General features: G+C 40.5%; 1 protein-coding gene across 7 annotated transcripts in view; it reads left to right on the plus strand.

Moving 5' to 3' along the window:
- MFF (mitochondrial fission factor) overlaps nt 1-16,039 on the plus strand; it is a 37,224-nt gene extending 21,185 nt beyond the window's left edge. For 3 of the 7 annotated variants that reach the window (XM_045031292.1, XM_045031291.1, XM_045031294.1), the window contains 4 exons: nt 2,086-2,103; nt 11,014-11,076; nt 14,526-14,610; nt 15,164-16,039. In XM_045031292.1, coding sequence (XP_044887227.1) covers nt 2,086-2,103; nt 11,014-11,076; nt 14,526-14,610; nt 15,164-15,295 — 298 coding nt within the window. In that variant the 3' untranslated portion in view covers nt 15,296-16,039. The remainder of the gene's footprint in view (nt 1-2,085; nt 2,104-11,013; nt 11,077-14,525; nt 14,611-15,163) is intronic. The other 4 variants (XM_045031293.1, XM_045031296.1, XM_045031295.1 and 1 more) reach the window with 2 other exon arrangements.
- The last annotated feature ends 561 nt before the right edge of the window (nt 16,040-16,600 follow it).

Genomic DNA, 16,600 nt, shown 5'->3' on the forward strand with positions numbered 1-16,600 from the left:
CGTTGTCATGATTCAGTGGAACTAATATGAAGGAGCAAGTTGGAAACTTACCTAAGAGAATTCACATCCAATATTTTTCCAAACAATATTTTTGGAAAAAATGTTAGGAGACCTTTAACCTGTGACAGTTGTTATTCCAAATAGTAGATACGTTAATTATGTAACCGATGACTGTCATTTTTTCTACATGTTGTGCTCAAGTGATAGGTATTAACTGCATTGCTATTGAAATACTTTCTGGATGGTATTCTGAGAACCATTTGTTCAGTACTGCCATTCTTTGCTGACTATCTTATTGAGAAGTATACTATTGTAATATGTTTTACACTTTTATGGATAAGGTGGTTTATAAAGGGTAGTTACTTGGCTAGAATTAGCCCATTTGTGCCACTTATTGTACACTGAATTTGATCCTTTATCCTTAATTTGTTAGTACTGTAAGATTGACGTATCCAACAATATAACATCACTTATAAAGACGAATAATGATGACGTTTAATTTATCAAACTTCATCTGTTAATTTAATGGGCTGCATTAGAGAGGTACACATAACTTGCTTCCAGTTCCTGAGGAGTTGACCCAAAAGCCTTTGGAGTAATTAATGGGGAATTCTTGGAATAGCATTTTAGCACTGGAATTGTCTGCATCACGGAATTCTTAAAAATGCTGCCCCTCACCCTCTCGATTTTAGCATCCCAATGAAATGTTTCTATAATATTCCCTGGTGTAGACAAGGCTTAAGTTAAGCTGTTTCTTTCCCATTCATTTTGGTAAGGGATTGTATTGTGACTGTCAAGACAATCTTATTGTGTGTGGTCAGTGTTCAAACTGACCCCTCCTATAGTTAATAGAGTTGTCAACATGTTCATGCAGAACTATCTATCTCAAGGTCACGTAATTGTGAAGCACTCCAGACTTATTGGTCTTATGCTCAAAGGTGGATTTTCAAAGAGGCCTAAGAGAGTTAATTAGATACCCAGTTCCTATTGAATTCCACTGAGTTGGGCACCTAATGACTCCCTTAGGGTCTTTTTAAAACCTCACCCATAATTTTTACCAAGATTTTGATCCTTGTCCAACAGCTGGGTGGATAGTAATGACTTAACATTTTCATATCCATATCAATAAAAGGTTAAACATAACTGTAGAATGTTTTAGTTTTGCAAAATTGCCCCTCCCAAGTAAGGCAGAGTTAACTGTCCAAGCTTATGAAAAAAAAAATTTAAAGATTTATAGCATGTAGAAGACTCATTAAAAATATATGGTGAAATTCTGTCCCCATTGAGGTTAATGAGAGGTTTGCCTTTCATTTCAATGGGGCAGGATTTCACACACATTCTCTTGGATTTATGGAAAAAATAGAACCTCCAAATATTGTTTGTTCATCTCATAATTATCTGATGAGCTTCCCTGAAAATTTCAGAGAACAGCCTTACTGTTTCTGGATTTTATTTTGACGTATTCCTTTATGGTAATTCCTAAAGGAAACCGTAAACTATTACTATCCATCTACAATTTTGGCAGGGTTCAAATATAAAACTATTGATGGACTAAAGGGGTGGTTTGGGGTTTTTTGGTTTTTTTGAGTAAACATATTTTCAGATGTTTAGATCTTCCAGACTATTCTGTGACTAAAATGGGAATGTGAAATTTGGATAATCCACATGCATGATTACAAAATAGATATATATTTTAAATGTTTCAAACTGTTTTTCTTTGCTCTATGTAGCATAGTGTTCCCAATGTATTTCAAGGCATATCTGTTCTTATTTTAATATTAATGATATACTTTTGTCATTTGGTGTCACTGAAAGAGATCTTTTAAAATGAACAACTTTTGATTGTTCTGTTTACTGGAAATACTCTTTGGTTTGGTTTTGGTTTTGGCTTGCTTTTCTGTTTCAAAATATTGCCAGTTGATGTCCCAGTCTATTAAAATTACAGATGGTAGTTTTATACTATTGTAGATAAGGAATTATTCTTAGAATTTTATCAGTATTACTAACCAGTTAAACTATTTAAATTGAAAATAGAATTTAATTCTCATTATTTATACTGTCTGTTTACTCTTGCATTTTATTCAGCTTGGACAATGAAAATAGGTCAGTTTCATTTTCTTTTATAACAAGTCTTCACTTTCTGGTTCTCCTGCAGTAATGTCTGTTTTGTGTTTCCAAAGCTATAGGGGAATGTTTAAATTTTCAGTGCAACCAGATTTTTTTAATTAAGTTTTGAGAAACTTTTTTTCATTTTTGGTACAACTTAAGCTTGGGACCTAAAACTAGTGTTCCTTTTAGGTTGACCTGCGTTTATAATAACCTCCCCCTAAAATGTTGGTAGCAACTCCATGGTTAAGTTAGAGCTGAGATTTGCATCAGAATTAAAATAACTTTCTCACTCTAATAATCTTAATTTTGTCTTTACGTTTGGACCAATAACTTTTAAGAGGGAAATTGAATTTTCTATGTAATTTTTAAGGTAAAATATTTACTAACATTTTGCAGAGGAGACATTTTAAAAATGCTCCTTCTTTGAAATTCTACTCTGTTTTCCACACGCTTCTTTGGAATCTTTTAGAGTCTAGCTAAATAACCACTGTCCCCCACAGATGACAAACGCATTTCAATTAAACAAACACTTGCTCACCTTATTTGGCATAACTGTTTTAGCGAAGGTAAGATTAGTCGACAGAACCATTCAGATACAGGATTTGAGATGAGACCATAGAGGGGAGAGTAAATGGGGTTCTGTGGGGCATGATGAGTTGAGAAGGGCTTTGTGAATTTGGCAGTGTTTGGGGAAAACTGGGATTGACAGGAAGAGGTTTTATGGAGATTGGGGGGTGGTATATTTAGAGTGGGGAGTTGTAGTTCCATGGCTGTGCAGGGGGATAAGGGTCTGGAAGTGGTAAAAACTTAGGGTATGTGTACACTGCAGTGTAAACCCAGCGTTTGAACTCAGACTCAAGCCTAACCCCCATTCTATCTACATACAAATTACACTAACCCAGGACTCAGACCCAGGGACCAAGCACCTCATGGGAGTGGAGGGTCGAAATCAAGCTGGGACCCAGGGTCCAAACCTTATTGCTTTGTAGTGCAGATGCTGCCCCACTGGGCTCGTGCTCTGGGAGTTCACAAAAGTATCCCACAGGCCTACTTTCTTTGTCCTCTGGACAGTCAAGTTTGGTGGACAGTCAAGTTTTATCACACTGCACCATGGGGTGCTAGGAAGTCTGGGATACAGGTGGTGGGACTCGGGCCTGCATAATAAAGTGTAGATACTGGAGCCACAGGCTGGAACCCAATATTGAACAATTCCTAGCCCGGGGTTACAAATGAGTGTAGATGCTAAAGCCCTAGGTTAAAAAACCCAGGTTCTGCTAATTCAAGTTCTACTAGCCCTGGGCTGACATTGCAGTGTAGACATACTCCGAATGTCTCTGCCAAGGCATTAACACATTAAGGGCTCTCCTGGTGGTGCTGAAAGGAGCCAGGGGAGAGCAGCTTTAGTCCGATGCCTGTAGTCTGTCAGTTCACAGCTCCTAGCGAACAGGGGCTGCTAACAGGGAGTTCTCCAGGTGAAGGAGGAGCAAATACAGCATCTGTGGGGTAAGTGACTGTCTGTAGTGTGTGTTTGTTTGTGTTTGGGGGTTACTTGCTGTGTGCTGAGCTTGTGTTTGTCAGTCTGTTGGTTTGTTTGGTTGTTTGAGGGACCGTGTGCTCTGGCTGGCAGTTGGAGGCAGGTTTGAAAGCCGAAGCCTCTGGTAATTGGCTGAGCCTTAATCAGTGGGCGGGGCATTCACTCAGGCCAGGGCTTTATAAAGCTGCACACAAGCGACCAGGGGCTGCTAACAGGGAGTTTCGCAAGGGAGTTTAGAAGGGGAGTGGGAAGGGAGTGGGAGTCCCTCGCCAGCCCTAACCCCTTCTGGTCCCCCTAAAACCTATAAACCGAACCACATTTCAAAACTTGCTTCTGTAAACCACCCTCCCATTAACTAGGAGACAATGCAGGCAGAAGCCCAGCAGCAGAGTGGGGGCTATCCAGTTTATTGCACTGAGTGTAGCATGTATGATTACCTGCCCTGTGGGTGGGTGGCGTATGTGTGCAGTCGGTGCAAGGAGCTCCGGGCCCTCAGAGACCATGTATGGACTTTAGAGGCCAGGGTGGCGGAACTGGAGGAGCTAAGAGAGGCAGAGAGGTATGTTGATGAGGCATTCCGGGACACTGTAGAATTGTCCCACCTCTGGTCAGACAGCCCCTGTGCTGTTGAGGAGGAAGAAAGGCCCAGGGAAGCAGAGCAGTCAATGGGAGCAGAGGGAAACCTTCCCATAGTTGGGACCCTTCTTCCAGATGGTGCTGGGGTCGCCTCTCGCACTGAGGTTGCCTCTCCGGGGGAGGGAACTCCAGTTTCTAGTGAAAAGGCAGGTGTTAGTAATGGGAGATTCGATTATTAGAAACGTAGATAGCTGGGTCTGTGATGACCGGGAGAACCGTATGGTGACTTGCCTGCCTGGTGCGAAGGTTGCGGATCTCTCGAGGCATCTAGATAGACTTATGTGTAGTGCTGGGGAGGAGCCGGTGGTCGTGGTACATGTAGGTACCAATGACATAGGGAAGGGTAGGAGAGATGTCCTGGAAGCCAAATTTAGGCTGCTAGGGAAGAGACTGAAATCCAGGACCTCTATGGTGGCATTCTCAGAAATGCTCCCAGTTCCACGCGCAGGGCCAGGTAGGCAGGCAGAGCTTCAGAGTCTCAATGCGTGGATGAGACGATGGTGTAGAGAGGAGGGGTTCACGTTCATTAGGAACTGGGGTAACTTCTGGGATGGGAGGAGCCTATACAGGAGAGATGGGCTCCACCTAAACCAAAGTGGAATCAGACTGCTGGCACTAAACATTAAAAAGGTTGTAGAGCAGTTTTTAAACTAGGAGATGGGGGAAAGCCGACTGCTGCAGAGGAGCGTGTGGATCGGACACAGACTTTTCTTAGGGGAGAGTCTGATGATAGAGAATCTCCAGGTTATAAGTCAGGAGCAGAGGACTGAAGAGTATAATGTAAGGGCCGGATCAGATGATAAACAGTCACATAAAAAAGAATCTGGCACATCAGAAAAGGGCAGACAAATAAACAGGGACAAGTTTTTAAAGTGCTTGTACACAAATGCCAGAAGTCTAAATAATAAGATGGGTGAACTAGAGTGCCTTGTGATAAAGGAGGATATTGATATAATAGGCATCACAGAAACCTGGTGGACTGAGAGCAATCAATGGGACACAATCATTCCGGGGTACAAAATATATCGGAAGGACAGAACAGGTCGTGCAGGGGGAGGAGTGGCACTATATGAGAAAGAAAGGGTAGATTCAAATGTAGTAAAAATCTTAAGCGAATCCACATGTTCCATAGAATCTCTATGGATAGAAATTTCATGCTCTAATAAAAATATAACATTAGGGATCTATTATCGACCACCTGACCAGGACAGTAATAGTGATGATGAAATGCTAAGGAAAATTAGAGAGGCTATCAAAATTAAGAACTCAATAATAGTGGGGGATTTCAATTATCCCCATATTGACTGGGAACATTTCACTTCAGGACAAAATGCAGAGATAAAATTTCTCGATACTTTAAATGACTGCTTCATGGAGCAGCTGGTACGGGAACCCACAAGGGGAGAGGCAACTCTAGATTTAATCCTGAGTGGAGCGCAGGAGCTGGTCCAAGAGGTAACTATAGCAGGACCGCTTGGAATTAGTGACCATAATACAATAGCATTCAACGTCCCTGTGGTGGGAAGAACACCTCAACTGCCGAACGCTGTGGCATTTAATTTCAAAAGGGGGAACTATACAGAAATGAGGGGGTTAGTTAGACAAAAGTTAAAAGGTACAATGACTAAAGTGAAATCCCTGCAAGTTGCATGGGCCCTTTTTAAAGACACCATAATAGAGGCCCAACTTCAATGTATACCCCAATTTAAGAAAAACAGTAAAAGAACTAAAAAAGAGCCACCGTGGCTTAACAACCATGTAAAAGAAGCAGTGAGAGACAAAAAGACTTCCTTTAAAAAGTGGAAGTCAAATCCTAGTGAGGCAAATAGAAAGGAGCACAAACACTGCCAACTTAAGTGCAAGAGTGTAATAAGAAAAGCCAAAGAGGAGTTTGAAGAACGGCTAGCCAAAAACTCCAAAGGTAATAACAAAATGTTTTTTAAGTACATCAGAAGCAGGAAGCCTGCTAAACAACCAGTGGGGCCCCTTGATGATCAAAATACAAAAGGAGCGCTTAAAGACAATAAAGTCATTGTGGAGAAATTAAATGGATTCTTTGCTTCAGTCTTCACGGCTGAGGATGTTAGGGAGATTCCCAAACCTGAGCTGGCTTTTGTAGGTGACAAATCTGAGGAACTGTCACAGATTGAAGTGTCACTAGAGGAGGTTTTGGAATTAATTGATAAACTCAACATTAACAAGTCACTGGGACCAGATGGCATTCACCCAAGAGTTCTGAAAGAACTCAAATGTGAAGTTGCGGAACTATTAACTAAGGTTTGTAACCTGTCCTTTAAATCGGCTTCGGTACCCAATGATTGGAAGTTACATTAGCTAACGCCAATATTTAAAAAGGGCTCTAGGGGTGATCCTGGCAATTACAGACCGGTAAGTCTAACGTCGGTACCGGGCAAATTAGTTGAAACAATAGTTAAGAATAAAATTGTTAGACACAGAAAAACATAAACTGTTGAGCAATAGTCAACATGGTTTCTGTAAAGGGAAATCGTGTCTTACTAATCTATTAGAGTTCTTTGAAGGGGTCAACAAACATGTGGACAAGGGGGATCCGGTCGACATAGTGTACTTAGATTTCCAGAAAGCCTTTGACAAGGTCCCTCACCAAAGGCTCTTACGTAAATTAAGCTGTCATGGGATAAAAGGGAAGATGCTTTCATGGACTGAGAACTGGTTAAAGGACAGGGAACAAAGGGTAGAAATTAATGGTAAATTCTCAGAATGGAGAGGGGTAACTAGTGGTGTTCCCCAAGGGTCAGTCCTCGGACCAATCCTATTCAATGTATTCATAAATGATCTGGAGAAAGGGGTAAACAGTGAGGTGGCAAAGTTTGCAGATGATACTAAACTACTCAAGATAGTTAAGACCAAAGCAGATTGTGAAGAACTTCAAAAAGATCTCACAAAACTAAGTGATTGGGCAACAAAATGGCAAATGAAATTTAATGTGGATAAATGTAAAGTAATGCACATTGGAAAAAATAACCCCAACTATACATACAACATGATGGGGGCTAATTTAGCTACAACGAGTCAGGAAAAAGATCTTGGTGTCATCGCGGATAGTTCTCTGAAGATGTCCACACAGTGTGCAGAGGTGGTCAAAAAAGCAAACAGGATGTTAGGAATCATTAAAAAGGGGATAGAAAATAAGACTGAGACTATATTATTGCCCTTATATAAATCCATGGTACGCCCACATCTCGAATACTGTGTACAGATGTGGTCTCCTCACCTCAAAAAAGATATTCTAGCACTAGAAAAGGTTCAGAAAAGGGCAACTAAAATGATTAGGGGTTTAGAGAGGGTCCCATACGAGGAAAGATTAAAGAGGCTAGGACTCTTCAGCTTGGAAAAGAGAAGACTAAGGGGGGACATGATAGAGGTATATAAAATCATGAGTGATGTTGAGAAAGTGGATAAGGAAAAGTTATTTACTTATTCCCATAATACAAGAACTAGGGGTCACCAAATGAAATTAATAGGCAGCAAGTTTAAAACAAATAAAAAGAAGTTCTTCTTCACGCAGCGCACAGTCAACTTGTGGAACTCCTTACCTGAGGCGGTTGTGAAGGCTAGGACTATAACAATGTTTAAAAGGGGACTGGATAAAGTCATGGTGGCTAAGTCCATAAATGGCTATTAGCTAGGATGGGTAAGAATGGTGTCCCTAGCCTCTGTTCGTCAGAGGATGGAGATGGATGGCAGGAGAGAGACCACTTGATCATTGCCTATTAGGTTCACTCCCTCTGGGGCACCTGGCATTGTCCACTGTCGGTAGACAGATACTGGGCTAGATGGACCTTTGGTCTGACCCGTTACGGCCATTCTTATGTTCTTATGTTCCTCTCTGATGTACTGTAAGCAATTAATCAGAGCAGAGCTTCTCACCCAACCAACCTCCAGTTCCCCTATGGCCTTGCATCATTCCCTCCTCACCTCACCTCACTCCCCCCAAGATTTCCAGATCAGACTTAAGGCACTCTGACCTGTAAATCAGCATTGATGGGCCAGCATAGGGAATCTGACACTACTGCTTCTTTTTTGTGCATAAGAGAAGACGTGGATTTCCAGGGATGTCAAACCAAAACCTTTAATGATCACTACACACTCTCTCTCTCTCTCTCTCTCTCTCTTGCACATGTGCACACACACACACTAACACAAACTGAAAGCCAAGACATTCACACTTAGTCTGAATGAAAGACAGTGTCTTTCTTATATTTTTTTCCTCAACATCCATGAGTTCTCTACTAAATTATTGTTATGGGATCCCCCAAAATGAGCTCTGTTCCAAACAAAGGAAGATGAGCTCAGATGGACCATTTCAGCCACTGTACTACTGTCTGTTTTCACCTCTCCTATTGTGTTGCGACATATTGTGGCATGGTTCCCTCCATGTTCCATTGTGTTTGCAGTGGAATATTGTGATATGCTATGTAAAGATGGCATCAGGGATATGCTTAATTTTGATCATGTATTAGTATTAAATCTACTTAATGTCGTGACCAAAATGATATCAGCCAGGAAATTCAAAGTTTTAAATAATTTATGACAAAAGTTACTCCGGTCATTAAGGAAGCCCATAGAGAAAGCTAATAACCAGACTAACTGCGTGTTGTACTTATAGATCTGTAAAAAATAAACTAATTGCTAGTTTTAGATAAAGTGCAAAGAGACCTAAAAGTTAGTTGTATTGATTTTAGTGGCTGCTGCATGCTATATGAGGAACGTGTACTTGACGTGAATGTTACCTTTTTGAAATATGCAATCAACGAAGATGTGGCAGGGCAAAGTACTGCTGGTTCTTCTACCCATCCAGTTTGTCCTTTTGTTTTCTTTTGTAAAACAACTTTCTGCATAGAGTTTCAAGACATCTGGTTTTTGACCGGAACACCCAGTCGAAAAGGGACCCTGGCAACTCCAGTCAGCACTGCTGAACAGGCTGCTAAAAGTCCAGTCGGTGGTGCAGCGGGGCTAAGGCAGGCTGCCTGCTTGCCCTGGCTCTGCACGGCTTCCAGAAGCGGCCAGCATATCCCTGCAGTCCTTAGGTGTAGAGGCAACCAGGCGGTTCCAAGTGCTCTTCCCCACCTGCAAGTGCTAACTCCAAGGCTCCCGTTGGCTGGAACCACAGCCAATGGGAGCTGCGGGGACAGCACCTGTAGGCGAGGGCAGCGCGTGGAGCCACAAGGCCACAAGGACATGCCGGTCGCTTCCAGGAGCTGCCTGAGATAAGCGCTGCCCGGAGCTTGCTCCCCTCGCCCCCTCCTGGAGCCTGCACCCCACAACCCCTCCCACATCCCAATCCCTCTGCCCCAGCCCTGAGCCCCATCCTGCACCCCAAACTCCTCAACCTAGCCCCACCCCAGAATCTGCACCCCGAGCTGGAGCCGTCTTCCGCACCCAACCCACTGCCCCAGCCTAGTGAAAATGAGCCAGGGGAGAGCAACAGGGAGGTAGGGGGGATGGAGTGAGTGGGGGTGGGGCCGCGAGGAAGAGAGCAGGACAAGGGTGTTCGGTTTTCGGCAATCAGAAAGTTGGTAACCCTATTTCTGCACTGATTTCACATTCTGCTGGCTAGTGTTCGGAGTATGTTGTGCACACTTTTTTTTATTTTTAATTTTATGGGTGAGTTTGTTGCTGATGTAAGATGTAAGCACCAATATTACTGATCAGAGCCAGGCCTAGTGCAAGTAAGCACAATGCAAGGTTTTTGCACAGTTCTGCTTGTGCACCTCAATCTTCATCTTCTTGAAATGAAACTATTAATTGTGAGGTTTTTGTGTGTTGTTTTGTGCGCACGGCTGCTCACCTCTACTCCTTTCCTGGAGAGTGTTCTCTCAGCCTTCTCAGTGCCAGATCTGTGGGCTGTGTGTATCCTCTTCCCCACACATTTCTGCTCTAAGGGTCATCACACTTGGATTCTTTAGTCTTTTATTATAGAGCCTAGTATATACTTGGGACTAGCATGTTATGCAGATGTCTGCAGCTGCCTATAAGTGAGATAAGAGTGAAAAAAGAGACCCCAACCCCTTGGAGAAGTGATTACACATCATAGATGTTTCAGCAAAGAGACAGATGCTAGAGGTCAGTTACAGCCTCATTTTGAGAAGTGCTAAACACCCGCAACTCCACAGTAATTTAGGAGGTGCTGTGGGTGCTCAGCAGTTCTGGAAATCAGGACCTTCCTACCTGTTCAGCAGCCATGAGCATACTAGACACAATTGTAGCAACTTGAGAAGCCTGGGCTCTTCAATTTCTCCTGAGATGGATCGGAAGAGGACAGAAAGGAAAGAGTTAAAAAAGAACTTAGGAAGAAAGACAGTAAGTGAAGGGGAGAAGGCGCTGAGATTGTTTTTCATTATTAGCATTTAAAAAGCCTATATCAAGAGCTCTTATTCACAGACTTGTATCTCAACAGCATATATTCCCATAAATCAGTCTATACCATCAAGAATGACTAGGTTGTTACGATAGCTGCATACTTTTATTGTTAGTCCTATATTAAATAAAAAGAATATTAAATGGGGTATTTTGAAAATACAGTTTACAACACGATATTAACTAGATATTATATTGTATTGAAATACCATACAATATAATTGAAAATATTTTGACATTTATTTGTCTTTGTTTCTTTTGTTGTATCTTTTCTCTGTGTTTATGCTGTTTCCTGCTTCTGTCTTGTGACTTCTTTCTGCAATAACCTGCCGTAGGCCTGTGTTACGAGGTGGGTCGGCTGCTGCCACTTCCTCTAACCCTCATCATGAAAACACCAGGTAAACATATTTCTTTTTAGTCAGGGTGCACTATTTTAGGCTTTAAAATTTCATGACTTAATTGTTCTTGATTACTGAATCCCAAAATAGTTTTTGGGCCACTTATGCTTAACATAACACTTGATCAACATCCTTTCTGTGCATAGAGATGTTCTGTAGGGCATGACCGTATGCCCATCACAGTCATTAGCAAAGCTCTCATTAAGGTTCAGGTCCTTAAAATATGTTGTAAGCTTTAGAATTCAGTTTCAATATGTCAATTGAAGCTTTTAACGTATGATAGAAGCACATGTGGTAATACGTCCATTGGGCCTCTGATCTCTGCTTTTCTCTGAGGGAAGTAAATAAACTGGTGTGAACAGTAAAATGTAGAAGTTTTCAATAATGTGCCTATTATTGTTTTGCATGGGGTTTCCCACATCCATTTTTCTGTTAGATGGGTGTCATTTCAATGTAAGTGGGTAAAAACCTAATTTATGATCTGATGGCTGAGACTCTGAGAAATAAAGCTTTCTTTCTGCATATTATGTAAATATCACATCTTCCACCTCCCACTCTTTACCACCACTGCCATCTCCCCAAAGTAGACATCCTGAATATACAAAAGTTATAAAGATTTTTAAAAGCTGAGTAGGGACAGTAACTCCTTTTTCTGTTATCTAAACATTAGTGTTTTAAAGTCAGAAAAATTGGTCTATAAAAATAACCCTCAACAGATCTCCAAGTTCGGATCCATACAGATCATTCTTCTGGGTTGACTTGGGAATTTATAGCTTTCATAATTGAGAGTGATTTCTGGCTCTGCCAATATAGCTGATTGCAATCTGGATCTAATATTTCGAAGGGGATTGGAGGTTGGTGAGGTGATAATGATACACTTGTCATAGACTTACCATAACTGCTGCAGTCTGAGGTTGGAATGCAGCTGTGTCATTGGAGTGATGGATCTGTTTTCAATATGCCATCTGAGGCGATTGATAGAACCAGTGCAGTTTCAGCCAGCTCTGAGGGTTAGGATTGTGGTGCCAACAGACTGGTCTGCAAGTGGTCTGGTGGGAATTTTATATGCCTTTTTTTTTCTTTCTTCAGCCATTGATGCAGTTGCCCCTTTAAAAGCTCCCTACTCCCTTACAAATGACCTGTGACAGATTAAGCAAAGGGAGATGGCTGGAGCAATTGTAGTGGAAAGTCTGAGTGATTTATACCATTTAAGTATTATGCCACAGCTATGTCGGAAGCAAGAAAAAGGCCTTTGTGTCATCACAACATTAGGAAATCATGCCATGTGGAACCATTTAATATAAGCTGCCTCCACCTGGCCTCGGTATCAAGTCTTCCTTGCTGCGAGGGATTTTCAAGTTTCAGACATATACATTTGCTCCAATCCAGATAGAGCTTTCTACCTCTGTGGCATAACAGCACCATCCTGAGGGGACTAATGCAGAGTTGTCTTTGAATTCCAGCCAGTGTCGCTTCCTGCAGTTCTGGAAGTTGATGGGGGCAGTTTCGCTCATCGAGAATGTATATTTTTATTCTCTCCAGACTATAGTTAGGTAAAACCTGAGGATTCATTTCCTAGATGCCCTGTGAGATTATCCCCTTAAAACAGCTCGAGGACAGATACATTCCCTCTCTGATTTAGGGGACTGTGCCTAGTTCATATGTTTTTTTCCTCCAGGAAATCTGCCCAATAAAGATAAAACAGAATTGTACTCGTCAAGTCTATGGATACTGGTTATCTCTGAGAAAGGATCCTTGGATTCAAATTTGGCAGAAAATTTAGTTTTTTCTACAATGTTTTATAAAACCTAGACCAGCAGAAATCTTCACAGTGGTTTTTAACATACTGAAATGTAGATTTAAACATTCCTCTGCTGTATGTGCAACCTGATTGCTGCAGTAGAGAAATCCTGAAAGTGAAACACTTCATTGATTTTCATATAGTCCAAGCTGAGGGAAATGTAAATAGTAAACAGCATGAATAACCCAGTAAATTGAATTTTAAAAGTCCCCCTGTTTTAATTGTCCTTATAGGTAAGGAAATTTTTGGTTTAGTGACTGAGGATGACAGTGGCTCTTTTGACAGGAGGTTGCCTAATCAGGTTGTCCCTTAACAAAGTTCACTGCAGTTCCTTGCCTTTCAAAAACTAGTTTTTTCACATATCAATTGATAATCCAGCCGATCTCTTTCAGACACAGCATCTCTCAGGGCTCTCATTGTTATCAAAGCTTCAATTTAATTTTTTTAAACCACCAAAATATTGACAAACTACAGGGTAACTGACCTGTAACTAGAATTATGAATTCTAGTTAAATTGTGTATTCAGCTAATTGCACTCCACAGAAACTTGTTTCACTATAAGTGGCCCAAGAGAATGTTAAATGCAAAAGAACTTTCCTTATTTAAAGGGACACTGCCCATTAAAAGAATCCCACTTGCATCTGATTTTTATAGTAACCTACAGTTACTATAATTAAGGGATTATGTACAAAAATTCATTTTCTAGTTTATTTCTTTTCTGCATTTACCAGCACTCTGTATCTTAAGTCTCATTGCTTCCCAGTCTCTGTCAGTTTGGGGGAGATTATTCTTAGCTTCCTGGGGTAAAATACCCTCTTCTCTTCCAGCTTCTTCAGAATTATATAAAAATGATTTATTTCTGAACTTTTCTCTAGAAGGCTCTTTGTTGGATTATGACCTCAGGTATAGTGGCTTTTCTTTGTTTGCAAAGTTTCTAAGCCAGCGATTCTCAAACTGTGCTTCAGCCCTGGGTGGCAATGCTTAGGTTACAGGGCCCTTGTCTGGGGCTGAAGCCCATGGGCTTTGGCAGCCTCAGGCTTCGGTCCCCCCTCCTGGGGTCATGTAATATTTTTTTTTCCTCAGAAGGGGGTTGTGGTGCAGTGAAGTTTGAGAACCCCTGTTCTAAGCTAATACACATTCTCAAGTTTATTTTTTTGTTAATATAAGCATTTAGTTTGAATATTGTATTTATTTGTAGTGCCTTCATGTAGGATTTCAATATCTGATCTATCAGATCTGTTAAATGTCTCAACTATATTTTTGAGGTTTTGGCTCAAGCTCTTTGCAGGTTTCAATATTAGATCAAGCAGTTCTGAGAGATTTACCTTACGGTCCAAGCCACAATGAAGATTACTTCCCCCAGCTCTTAGTTTTGTGGAGCATCTACAAAACACTTAGTCCTGGAAAGCATTAAAGCCCCAATTCAGCCAAGCACTTAAGCACATGCAAACATTAAAGTAAATGGGACATGAGCCCGTGTCTAAGTGTTTTCTTGAATTAGGGCCCTAAAGCATCAGATGCTTTTTTTAAAGTTAGAAAAGAGCTTTTTTTCTGAAAATTCCTGTTTCTTACAGAGAACATCAAATAATGTACCAATTACTCCTCACTCAACATATAGAGCATCTAAACTTTTCCCCCCCTCTGATAGGTACGGTCTTTCAAACTTGGACACAACACTTGAGGGAACTCCAGATGACATGTCAGTTGTGGATGCGGCTTCCTTAAGAAGACAGGTATTTAAAATATGCTTGCTGGTGAGATAAAGAAAAAGATTTAGAGCTGAAAATGGGAGAACAGGTTAGAGATGTGATTTCACTATAATTTGCAAAGGCAGAATATCTCTGACATCACATCTGTGGTAATTGGTCATCTCTGTATTCACTGGCACAACTGCACCTAGAATACTCTGTATTATTCTGGGCATCTCAATGTCAGAGGGATGTTGGCAGACACAAAGGAATTCATAGAAGAATAACAAGTATGGTATATAGTGGTCTTGAGGATTGACTGATTGATTAGGAAAGAAGAAAAGAGTTAAATATAGCATGACTATGTAACAGTTAAGAGGAGGGGGACCCAGCTTTCTACAAGATCAATGCAAGTTATTTCCCTAATAAAGAACTGAACAAAAACTGGAAAATTTTGTCCTCAGTCAATGAACCTCCTAAACAGTCAGGTTGTGCAATCTAATCTTTAAGAATAATGCATTCTACATACTTTTTTATATATTCTTTAGAGAATCTAGCAGTCTTATACCAGGCACTAAAGCAGACTTTCTTTTTTTAGATAATCAAACTTAATCGCCGTCTACAGCTTCTGGAAGAAGAAAACAAAGAGCGCGCTAAAAGAGAAATGATCATGTACTCAATTACTGTAGCTTTCTGGCTACTCAATAGCTGGCTGTGGTTTCGGCGCTAGACACAGCTCTCCAAAAGATTTAATAGCTGGAAATATAAAGAATTTGCAAAAACTTTTGTCTCTAAATGGTATGCTGTTTTATAATCCATGCACTGAGAACTTCTGCCACAGAAAAAGGCTGTAGAGTTACAGTGTTAAAGGGACATTCTGTTGCTCAGTAATATTTATTTTTATCAGTTTGTACTCACATACTTACAGTATCGTCCCTTTGCATGTCTCAATGTAAATATAGATAGACTCATTTTGGAAAGGAATTTGCTTTTCTGGTATGTAAGGATGGTGACCTGCAGAAATAATCATTGTCTCTCTTGTGGTAGGAAGAGAATGGATTTGGAAAAGAAAGTCTCTGTAAACAAAGTACGTAATACAAGTATGAAGTTTTTTTTATTGTTGTTCTCTTGTTAGATGCAGTAATTTAATGGTTAAATATTATTGCACTAGTTTTCGTTTAGCCAAATTAGTTACAGCAGTGTTCCAGATTTCAAAACAAAAAAAACCCCAGCAACCTTAGTTCATGAATATATCCCTTGTTTATGCACATGTACAGATTGAATGAAAGGCATTCTTTGCTAACATGATTCAGCAGATTATCCAGTGTGTAATATGTATTTTCATATTTTAGCTTTAATTTTTGCAGATGTTTTTCTATAAAAGACATTTTTAAGCGAGTCTGTCTGTAAGTGATCTAAAGATTATGAAATATAAGGTACCAATGTAGTGTATTTAATAAATTTGTCAAACCAACGCAGAATTTAATGTAAGTTTTTAAAAGGTTTTCATGACCTGTCTTATCTTGGGAATTCTTAAACGCTATTTTATTCAAATGTGCAGGAATCCTGTATTTTCAGACAAAAACGTATTCTTCCTTCAAAATGCTAAATATGCTTCCTCTTCACTTCCTCTAAGCAGGCATCATTTCCAGAATCGCTGTCCCACATTTACTTATCCGTTTCATTACGTAAAACTAGAGATGTTGAGTGTCTTCATAGATATCTCATCTACCTCTCTCATAGGTAGAAACAGAAGTTTATTGAATTTGCTATTCATAACATCCAATTTGGAAACTTACTGAGATTCAGCATGTGCTTTTTAGTTCTTAAATTTTAAATCAATTATCTTTAAAAGGCAGGCAAAGAATTTTCTAAAAGGCAACGGAAGAAAATCTGTAGGGGTCTGTATTAAAGGCAAAATACCCTAGCTCTCAGTAACTTGTGGTTGGAAGCAGGTTTCCCATTTTGTTGAATGTTATATATTCATCAGCACCCTACTCATGCACACCCTTTGAGTTTTGTCCACACTGTGCTA

The sequence above is a fragment of the Mauremys mutica genome, chromosome 9 (assembly GCF_020497125.1).
Source record: "Mauremys mutica isolate MM-2020 ecotype Southern chromosome 9, ASM2049712v1, whole genome shotgun sequence".
NCBI classification, from domain to species: Eukaryota; Metazoa; Chordata; order Testudines; family Geoemydidae; genus Mauremys; species Mauremys mutica.